Source organism: Coptis chinensis, chromosome 5 (assembly GCF_015680905.1).
Source record: "Coptis chinensis isolate HL-2020 chromosome 5, ASM1568090v1, whole genome shotgun sequence".
In the NCBI taxonomy this organism is placed as follows: domain Eukaryota; kingdom Viridiplantae; phylum Streptophyta; class Magnoliopsida; order Ranunculales; family Ranunculaceae; genus Coptis; species Coptis chinensis.
In genome coordinates, this window is record NC_141460.1 from 3,871,916 (window position 1) to 3,882,085 (window position 10,170).

A 10,170-nucleotide genomic window follows, 5' to 3' on the forward strand; every position below is an offset into this window, starting at 1 on the left:
TCGGACACTGCAGTCCACGAAGGACTCATCACCCCCGTTCTCTAGCTTAGAGGCAACCCAGTTTGCTCCAAGCTTGATTCGGTTTAATCGCGGTCCACGAAGGGCTCATCCCCCCTCCCGCTCTCTAGCTTAGAGGCAGCTCATTCGCCCCAAGCTTGATTCGACACCGTGGTCCACGGCGGCTCATCCCCCCAATTCTCTGGCTTAGAGGCAGCTCAGTTTGCTCCAAGCTTGATTCGGACACTGCGGTCCACGAAGGGCTTATCCCCTGTTCTCTGGCTTAGGAGGTGAGATGGATCCATCTCTCAACACCAGCTCAATCTCCATTCTGTTTTGCGGCCTCCTAGATCGAATAGGTTCAGGGGATTAGAGACAATCCCAATCTATCCCCACATATATCTCTGCCAAAGATGGGGACAAGGCTTGCTTGCCCCCAGTATAACTATGGTTGACGGCCGAGTCACTATTCGTCCGTTAATTATGTACATGACGGTAAAATAAACGAGTTACCTCCCGCGGTGTATGTCTCTCCGGCCACCCTTTTCTGTAATCATCTTACCATCTATATTCGGACGCTCCAAGTCGTTGATCTCAGTCTCAACCTCCGTGAGTAACCACTACCGTGGTTTATGTAAAAAGTCTAGTACCGAGCTACAAGAACAAAGCTACTACTTCAATATACGTAACATTGAATAACAACACAACTTTCCAGCATCCAACAAACCAAATTCATCACCATCAAGTTATTCCTACACAAAACTAACGACGCCATTTACCACGCAATCTCATATTGCCACAAATCAATTTCACCATCACCAACAAATCTTTCCACAAACCCAATGTCTCCCACAAACAAATCCACCACCACCAATTTAACCACACCTCCCTTAAACATCAAACCCACTACACCACTGATTTCCAGCCCTATGTCAAACAACCCGATCAACCCCAACCCCAATTCCAAACATTTGTTTTACATATGTAATCCCCATCATTTTCCTAGCCTTGCCGCGTACACCATCTTCATCTTTGGAACTGATCATTGCAGAGGCAGAGAAACTAACAAGTGTTGGGGTCATGACGGCGCCATGGGGCTGTGTTTCTCAGTCATTTCTAGGTAGTAAGCTAAGCAAATAAGTGGGATAACATTCTCTATTGTCATACTTAGTTCATAATCATAACAAAAGCTCATCGCTAACTCGAAAGTTCCCATATTGCCTGGTATGTCTGGAAAAGTATAAGGGAACGGCTTAACATCATTTTGCTGGTCTTTGACCAAGTTGAACAATTTCTATTATTGCAAGTCCCTCCTTATGTGCATGGTACGCCTTTAACCTTGAACAAGAAACTGGTAATTGCAAGATCGCGTAGAAGCTTGAGACCCAATCTACTTCACCTCGATTTACAGCCAGACCGACATCTCTATTCCACCCAATCCAACACCAATATTCATCAACCCCACCCTCCTTACCTTTAACACCCAACAACACATCCATCCCTCATTCAAAATCCAAACCAAAACCGATTCCACCCCGACCCAATTGCAACTCAACCTTTGGTACTAGCTCACAATAAATCATAAGGCCCAGCCCACAACGACTTAAGAATCGGCCTTACAACTAAACCAAGCCCAACTGCCTAAAAAAGCTTACTCAGCATCTGAGAACACTGGATAGTAGTCTCTTACTTTTCGAGACAAAAACCAAAGTAAAGGAGCTCTCCTGCGGCTAAAAGCAGACTTTCTTCCCTTGATTTATTCCCTTAATTTATTTCCCCCTCTTTTCTTTTCAAATTTCAAACTGTGAATCCTAGCTGTTTGAGTATCCTAGATTTATCTGGCTGGGGGGTTCTTTTTTCATCTCTTTTAGAACAAAAAAGGGAAAGAGAGTGGCTGGTGGGGTTCTAGTGATCTGAAGTAGCTCTTGCTGAATAGTGTTGTCTTGGTGACTCTGCATACAAGAGGGATACTAGTCTGAGTATAATATCTTGTCTACTGTTTCTATCTCTCTATCTCACGTCTGATAAAAAATTCCTTTCTGTATCTGGTCTCTACCCCCTTGGTTTTCTTCTTCTTTTACCCTACCATCCCTGGGCTGCCTGCTGCTTTCTGGGCTCACCTGGCAGTAGATGGAAGTGGTACAAGGGAGAAGTGTGAGGGATGAGGAACAAAAGGAAAATACAAAGAAAGAAAATATAGAAAAACTCCAAGCTGATATGCAGAACCTGTTCTGCTCAAAGGAAAAAAAGCTAGTAAAAATCGGCTGTAAGAACTTGGTAGTAGACCCAAAAGAACACACAACCTTAGTAGGGAAGTTGTATGGGGGCAAACATATTGCTTTGCAAGATTTTGCGGAGGAGGTACATAGGTGTTGGCAAACTAAAGGAGAAACAAGCATAGAAATGATTACAAAAGGATTTTACAAGATGGTGTTCGACAATGTGGATGAGTATAATCATGTCAAACAGAATGGACCGTGGGTGATACAAGGCTTTATTCTGTCCATCAAAAAAGGTAAATACTCAGAACTCTTGGAAGCCGATCGGAAGTTTGACAGAGTGGATTTCTGGGTCCAAATCTATGGGCTCCCAAGAGATCGTATAAATGAGGAGAATACTAAGATCATTAGTATGAATCTCGGAAAAGTAAAGGGGGTTGACATCTGTTGCTCATCTGAATTCAAAAAACCTGTTGCAAGGGTGAAAGTTTGTATGGACATCAAAGAAAGGTTACTTAAAAGTATAGAGCTATGCACGGAGATGGGGGAAGTTCTTCCAGTGACTTTCAAGTATGAAAAACTAGACATTTATTGTTACTTCTGCGGGTGTATTGGGCATGATCTGCATTTCTGTAGCATAAGGAAACTGGGAGGTTCCCTTAGGGATATAAAAAATAACTTTTCTTTCTTGCTGAGGGCAAATGTGTTTTACAATGGAGCGGCCTCCTCCTCCCCGGCAACAGTCACTATCTCAGGAACTCCTCAAAAACCAAGACTTGATCAGATCCCAGCCAGAAACAAAGGTTCTCTGGGCAGAAGACACTGGCAGGGGGTGGGGCTATTCTCAACACCGCCAAGGGTAGCCAATGTGGCTGTTGGGGCGGAGAGCAGGACAAGGGAGACAGAGGAGGACAGATCTGATCTGACAGAAGTCAGAACGGATGGATCAAGTTTGAAAAATCCTGAATCAGTAGCCGTTGGGGATGCTGACATGGAGGGCCAGAATGTTGTTGGTGAAAATCAACAAATGGTAAGTCGGGCCCAAGCCCTCGAGTCTAGAAATGAAGAAGCCCATGGGGATTTCCTGGGCTTGGGCCTTGGACCAGCACATAAGGAACAAGCCTTAGTTATCTGGGGCATGGGTTCTTCAGAGATGGATATGGATATACAAAAAGTGACTATGGTGGATGGGGCACATAAAGCCCAAGAGGAAAAGTCGGTTTCTCTGGAAGGTACAGATGGAGGCCTAGGGGTTCTAGCTCTGAGGAAAGGATCTTTGGGAACAAATAACAGATCTGGAGATGATCACGCCTCGCCGAAAGATCTCTCACCTTGTTCCAAGACACTCATACCTTTTCTTGAGAATACCAAATGAGATGGGATGCCTCAAACCAACCCATCAGCTGGAACAGAACAACCCTCTTTCAGGTTCTCTGGATTACCTCCACGTGGAAGGAGTTTTAAGATGTTGGTGTCTCGAGGAAAAGGTAAAGGGTCGGTTAAACGGAGAGCTGGCTCAATACAAGGGGTTGGTGTAGGAGAAAAACGAAAGCTCATTGTAAGTTCTGGAAGAAAGCTTGAAAATATGGATGATGGTGAATGGGAAAGATATTGTATTAGAAGGGTAATAAAACAATCAAAAAGAGCGAAAATAGAGGCTGATGATCTGAGAGCCAGAGGACTGGGACACTTGCTCATTCCTGAAGAAGCACCAGTGATTAGCATTTCAAGTGATTCAATGGTATCAACTGAACCATCTATCTCGAATAGATCCCTGGATTCTACCATCCCATCTGATATATCAGGTCACTCCATCCCAGAAGATCAAATTCCCTCAGATGCGTTTACAGAATGGGGGGAAGAGTATAACTCTCTAGAGGCTGGTACTAATTTGGGGATTCAGAATGGTAGAGTGCAAGAGGAAGTGTCTGTTGGGAACATGCCTGTGGATCTTGCTCAAGGAAGCTTGGAAGGAGGTGGGTACGACTCTGAGGACAGCATTACTCAGATAAGTTTCCCACAACCAAAGCCAATAGCTGTGGATGATTCCTTCGTGATAAAAAAGGGATCCTATATAGATAAGAAACAGCATAAGGGGGAATGTTCAGGTAAGTTCAGTGGAGATAATAAGGAAAGTGGAGTTGGTAAGAGTAATATCTGTGGTAGTGATGAGCCCGAAAGCAGTGGGGGTCTGGTGTCTCCTCCAGGGTTCGCGGCAGCTGTCCCACAACAGCTGCCTCGTCAACCATGATACAAGCCTGGAATTGCCGGGGAATAAGTTCCTCCACGGCAGTTCAAAATCTAAAGGACTTAATAGGTAGGTTTGACCCTGATATTATATGTCTGTCTGAAACAAAGGTTGGATTTGAAAGGATGCAAGGGATAAGTAGGATGGTTAAGTACAGGGGATGTTACTGTGTTCCAGCTATGGGTCGGAGTGGGGGTCTTGCTGTTCTCTGGAAAGAAGGGGTGGACCTGGAAATCTTGGGGGCAACTAGGAACCAGGTGGCAGGTAAATTGAATAATTATTATTGCACTGAATCTTGGTTTTTTTCCTTTGTTTATGGGGAACCCTTAGCATGTAATAGACATAAAGTTTGGTCGGAGCTCAGGGATGTAGCTACCCTGATTCCTGGACCTTGGTGTATGTTTGGGGATTTCAATGCCATTACATCTCTCAATGAAAAAATTGGGGGTAGGAGTATTTTCGATAAGAGTATGGTGGAGTTTAATGGGCTGATAAATGATCTTGGGTTGATTGACCTAGGGTTTAAGGGCCCAAAGTATACTTGGAGCAATAACAGAGCCCCTCAAAGTCACATCATAGAGAGACTAGATAGAGCTATGGCTACTGATGCCTGGGTTATCCTCTTTCCTAACATGCATGTGTACAATGTGGTTAATGCTAGCTCTGATCACCTGTCTATCATGATAAATCTTAATGCTAAGGATGATAATAGAGTTGAACATGAAAAACCTTTTAGATTCTACAATATGTGGTTCACTGATAATACTTGCATGCCTGTTATAGATACTGCTTGGAATTCTATTTCTCATGACTTGCCTGATATTAATGTTATCCTTAAACATAAGATGACACAACAACATATTTCTATTTGGAATAAGAAGGTGTTTGGCAACATCTTTACTAATATTAAAAAAGTTAATAAAGAGCTGGAAGATGTGTTGAAAAAACCTTTCTCCCTAACCAACTATGAAAAAGCAAAAGGCTTAAAAACTGAGCTGTTTGAGTGGTTGGTTAAGGAGGAAAGCTTTTGGAAGCAGAAATCCACTATTCATTGGTTGAAGGAGGGTGGAAAAAACACTAAGTTTTTCCACCTCTCAACCATCTTCGAAGAAAGGAAAAACAAAGATTGAGAAGCTACGTAAGCAAGGGGAGGATGGAGTGTAGGGAGAACTGAAGTAGGGGAGAATATAAACTCCTACTTTAGAGATCTCTTCAACTCTGACCATCCCCAAAGAAATGATAGCATCCTCAATTTGTTCAAACCCTGTATCACTGCTAAGGAAAATGAGAGCCTTACTGCCATCCCTACTTATGAGGATATTTGGAGAACTGTTAAAAAGATGGGCAGCCTTAAGGCTCCTGGACCTGATGGGTTCCAAGGGTGTTTCTATCAAAACACATGGGACATAGTGGGCAGCAGTATTGTTGCTTTTGTGAAGGATTTTTTTACTAAGGGGGAGCTTAACCCCACTTTTAATGAAACTTATATTGCCCTTATTCCTAAGATAAACAATCCTGAGACTGTGGCAAATTTTAGGCCTATCAGTCTCTGCAATTTATGTTATAAAGTCATTTCTAAGATTTTAGCCAATAGGTTAAAGAGGCACCTAAATAAAATTGTTTCTCCCTTTCAAGGGGCCTTCATAAAAGGGAGAAATATAAGGGATAATACTGGTTTGGCTTGTGAACTTTTTCATCACATGAAAAACATTAAAGAAAATAATCATGGGTGGGTTGCTTTAAAGATGGATATGGCAAAAGCCTATGATAGAGTGGAATGGTCTCTAGTGGATAACATCTTTGAGAGGCTGGGGTTTAGCCAAAGATGGAGGAGTTTGATTAAGCTATGTATATCTACTGTTTCCTTCCAAGTCCTTTTGAATGGGAGTCCTCTTAATAAGATCATCCCTGAAAGAGGCCTTAGACAGGGGAATCCTCTATCACCTTATCTCTTTATCATCATGTCTGAGGCTCTATCAAGGATGATTGCCAAAGCTGAGGATGAGGAGAAAGTCCATGGGATTAAGATCAGGAGAGCTTCTCCTCCCATCTCCCACCTCCTCTATGCTGATGATTTAATCCTGTTCACTAGAGGTAATCTTGAGGATGGGGGTCATCTTAAGGACATCCTCCAAGACTACTGTGCTGCTCCTGGGCAACTGATTAATTTTGATAAGTCAAGCATGTTTTTTAGTAGAAACATCAAGTTTAGAAACAAAATAAAGTTAAAAAAGTTTTGGAAAATGAGACTTTTTGACCCAAAGGATAAGTATTTAGGGATCCCTATTATGCTTTCTCAAAGGAAGGCAGAGGATTTTGACTTCTTAGTGGACAAGATCCACAATAAGATTAAAGGCTGGAAGGCTAAGGTACTCTCACAGGCTGGCAGGGCTACCCTAATCCAGTCTGTGGTACAAGCCACTCCTCTTTATGCTATGTCTACTTATATGCTTCCTAAGTCTACCTGTGACAAAATAGACAAAGCATGTAGAGAGTTTTTTTGGCATGGTTCTGAAAATTCAAAAAGTGTCCATACCATTGGGTGGGACAACTTATGTAAACCCAAGTCTGAAGGAGGATTGGGGTTCAGAAAGATGAGAGACATAAATGTAGCTATGCTAGCCAAGCTTCCTTGGAAAGATGCTACTGATATTGAATCTATATGGACAAAGACCCTTGCTAGTATATATGGAAAAAACTGGATTGGGGAGGTGTGGAAACCACCTGGGTATGCCTCCTTCTTTTGGAAAGGCATACACAAAACTTTCAATCTTATTAATGGAGGTTTGGTCTGGGGGATCCATAGTGGTACTTCCACATCTGTTCTGGATGACCCTTGTGTGATCTGTAATGGGAAACCCAAGACTCTGAGAGAACTAGGGATAGAGGATCCCAGACTTGAAGATCTCCATGTGGCTGACCTGTTCCATGAGGATAGGACTGGATGGGATGAGGCCAAGCTCACAGCCTTCTTCCCTCCTTTCCTAGTTGCAAGAATCAAGGAAGTTATAATCAGACCTTTGGGTCTAGGAAAGGATAGGATGGTTTGGAGTGGGGAGAAGTCAGGGAGATTCATAGTGAAATCTGCTTACAAACACATATCGATGGATAATGGTATAGGGCAGAGTTCTAGCTTTAATAAAAACACTGTGAAGCACATTTGGAAAGCTAGAATACCAGCCAATCTCCAGATGTTCCTTTGGAAAGTGTACATGTATGCTTTGCCAATGGGGGAAAGGCTGGCTTCTAGGAAGATGTTGGGGGACTTCTCCTGTCCCTTGTGCTACAAATGTTTGGAAATAGATAGTCATCTGTTTTTTTACTGTGAATGGTCCAGACTTCTGTGGTTCTCATCAGGCTTAGGTCTGAGAATGGAAAACAAGGGTAGTAATAATGCCAAAGAATGGATTACAAAATTTCTTAGTTGGTGCAATAGCAAGAGCCAACAGATATCTCAAGCAGGAGTTCAGGCTTGCTATCTGCTACACAACATTTGGAAAACAAGAAATGAAGCAAAGTTTGAACACAGGGTTCCAAACAGGGAGAAAACTCTTAGAAGAAGTGAGCTGGAGGCCTGCAAATGTAACAATGGCTTTACAGAAAGCAACATTCAGAATGAGACCTCTAACCCCCCTGAGTTTACTTTTGACCAGTCTAAATATGATTTAGACTCTATGTTCCCTGAGATTCTTAATGATTGTATTAACATAAGGTTTGATGCTGCTTTTCAGGTTACCTCAGGAGAGGCAGCAGCTAGAACAATAGCTTGGGACTCGAAAGGTAGAGTGGTAGGGGCAGGCACTAGAAAGTTCCAAGCCAGGTCAGCAGAGGAAGCAGAGATGGTTGCTGCTGAGGTGGCAATAGGACTTGCTCTTGCCTTTGGGTGGACTGCAGTGTACATAGAAGGGGACTGTTTAAAGGTTATAAAGGCTTTAAATAGCCAGTCTTGTTCATGGATGTATGAGAGCTTGAGAGATTATGTTGTTAAGTTAAGCTCTGATTTTGTGTTTTGTAAGTTTAAGTGGATAAACAGGAGGTCTAATGGTGAGGCATATTTGTTAGCAAAATGGGCCTCCCATCTGCAGCAAATGGATCAGCTACCACAATGTATCCTGACAAACAAGATTACCCCTGTACTAGTTTAGTGGTTTATTTATGAATATATAAGGTATTATCGAAAAAAAAAAAGATAGCAGTCTCTTTCTCCTTCCGCCACCACCGAATCAGCTACCAATCACTCGGTTTTAACCACCACTGAAAACCCTATAGCTTTTAATGAAATCAACATCCTCAAATCACTCGGTTCTCCTCTCACCATTGATACGCTGGTTGAAGGAAAAGCGCTGAGTCTCATCGCCCAAAAACCCGAACCGACCGAAGAACCAACCTCAAAACAGACCCAAGCGATTGCAACCCATCCAACAGCACACAAATCATCGTCTTCAGTAATCTCAACCCAGCCCTGCAATTGTATACGCCCATCTCCTCACCTCAAAATGTAAACACCCTACAGACTTTTAGGTCGCGGTAATTTGTGGACCTGTTTATCATCCATGGTATTGAACATGAACAAGCTAAGCTCGCCATTGGGTACTCAACTATCATCCTAAATATGAAACGTGGCAAAGCTTTAAGGAAATACACTGAATTCTTACAAGGACGTAAGGCAACTTTAGGAAAGAAATCTCAACACTATAAGGTACCTAGCGAAGAAGAGTTTTTGCCCTGGTTGCAACAGCAGGTACTAGAAAATAACTTAATATTTGCCTGCATTTAATTGGTCAAGTCTAATTCTTTGTTGTTGATTTCTTAGATATTATTAAAAGACCTTTGTCGATTGCTACGCACTACAAGAAGTACTGTGTAGGGGAGTGATATTCTCTATCCAGCACGCGCCTAGCATGGTGGGAATGACACATCGACCTTTGGATACAGGTTGCATCCATGAGCTAGTAGAACGTTACAGACAGGTCGCAGTATCACGCGAACTACACGAGGAAGTGACACAGATTCCCTATCCAGAAGCAATCATGACTAAAGGTGTACTTGCACATATCTTGACCGTCAGCCACTGGTCACGGCCGCAAGCTACTTGTACAGACTGCCACTCCACATCATTACAGCAGACCTAAGAGGGCAGTTCTCACATGTTATCCTAATCTCCACCCCTCATTTGGGACATCCTTTACACGTGGTGAGCAAGGATACACTCTCAATCTCTATAAATACCTCTCCTATGAACTACGCCAGACCTGATTCTACTCTCCCCCATACAACCCAGAGTAAGATACGTAGGCAGTTCGCTCTCAACGTCGAACTCGGTCTCATCCAATAACCTATTCCAGTCCCCCAGTGACTGTTTGTAAGGGAAAACCAAATCACACCTTTACATTGGCGCCGTCTGTGGTCTCGATTACTTGAGATACCAAACCATTTCCAAACAAATCTGTAGCCAAAACTCTCAAGCCCACGAAGCATGGCAAGCCTCGAAGCTCAACTCCACCTTTTAGCAGGACAACTAGGGACAGTGAACGAGCAAATAGCTGAGCTCAAGCAAGAAAACGTCACACTACGTGCACAGATGGATACACAGAACCCACTAGGTGTCACCGCAGAGGACGACGTCATCAACGTCAGTCAACAGATCAACGAGCTGAGCCAAAGGCTCGACAAAAACGCGGTAAAGAAAGATTCCACCCAGATAGT

At 43.0% G+C, this 10,170-nt stretch overlaps 2 protein-coding genes across 2 annotated transcripts; both read left to right on the forward strand.

Moving 5' to 3' along the window:
- The first annotated feature begins 4,463 nt into the window (after positions 1 to 4,463).
- Positions 4,464 to 5,594, forward strand: LOC147496324 (uncharacterized). The gene has a single exon (XM_086562545.1). The coding sequence runs from the start codon at positions 4,464 to 4,466 to the stop codon at positions 5,592 to 5,594; it is 1,131 nt and encodes a 376-aa protein (XP_086418671.1).
- Positions 5,595 to 5,804: 210 nt separating this feature from the next.
- On the forward strand, positions 5,805 to 8,609 carry LOC147496325 (uncharacterized). The gene has a single exon (XM_086562547.1). It carries the CDS (start codon positions 5,805 to 5,807, stop codon positions 8,607 to 8,609), a length of 2,805 nt encoding a protein of 934 aa, XP_086418673.1.
- Positions 8,610 to 10,170: the final 1,561 nt, after the last annotated feature.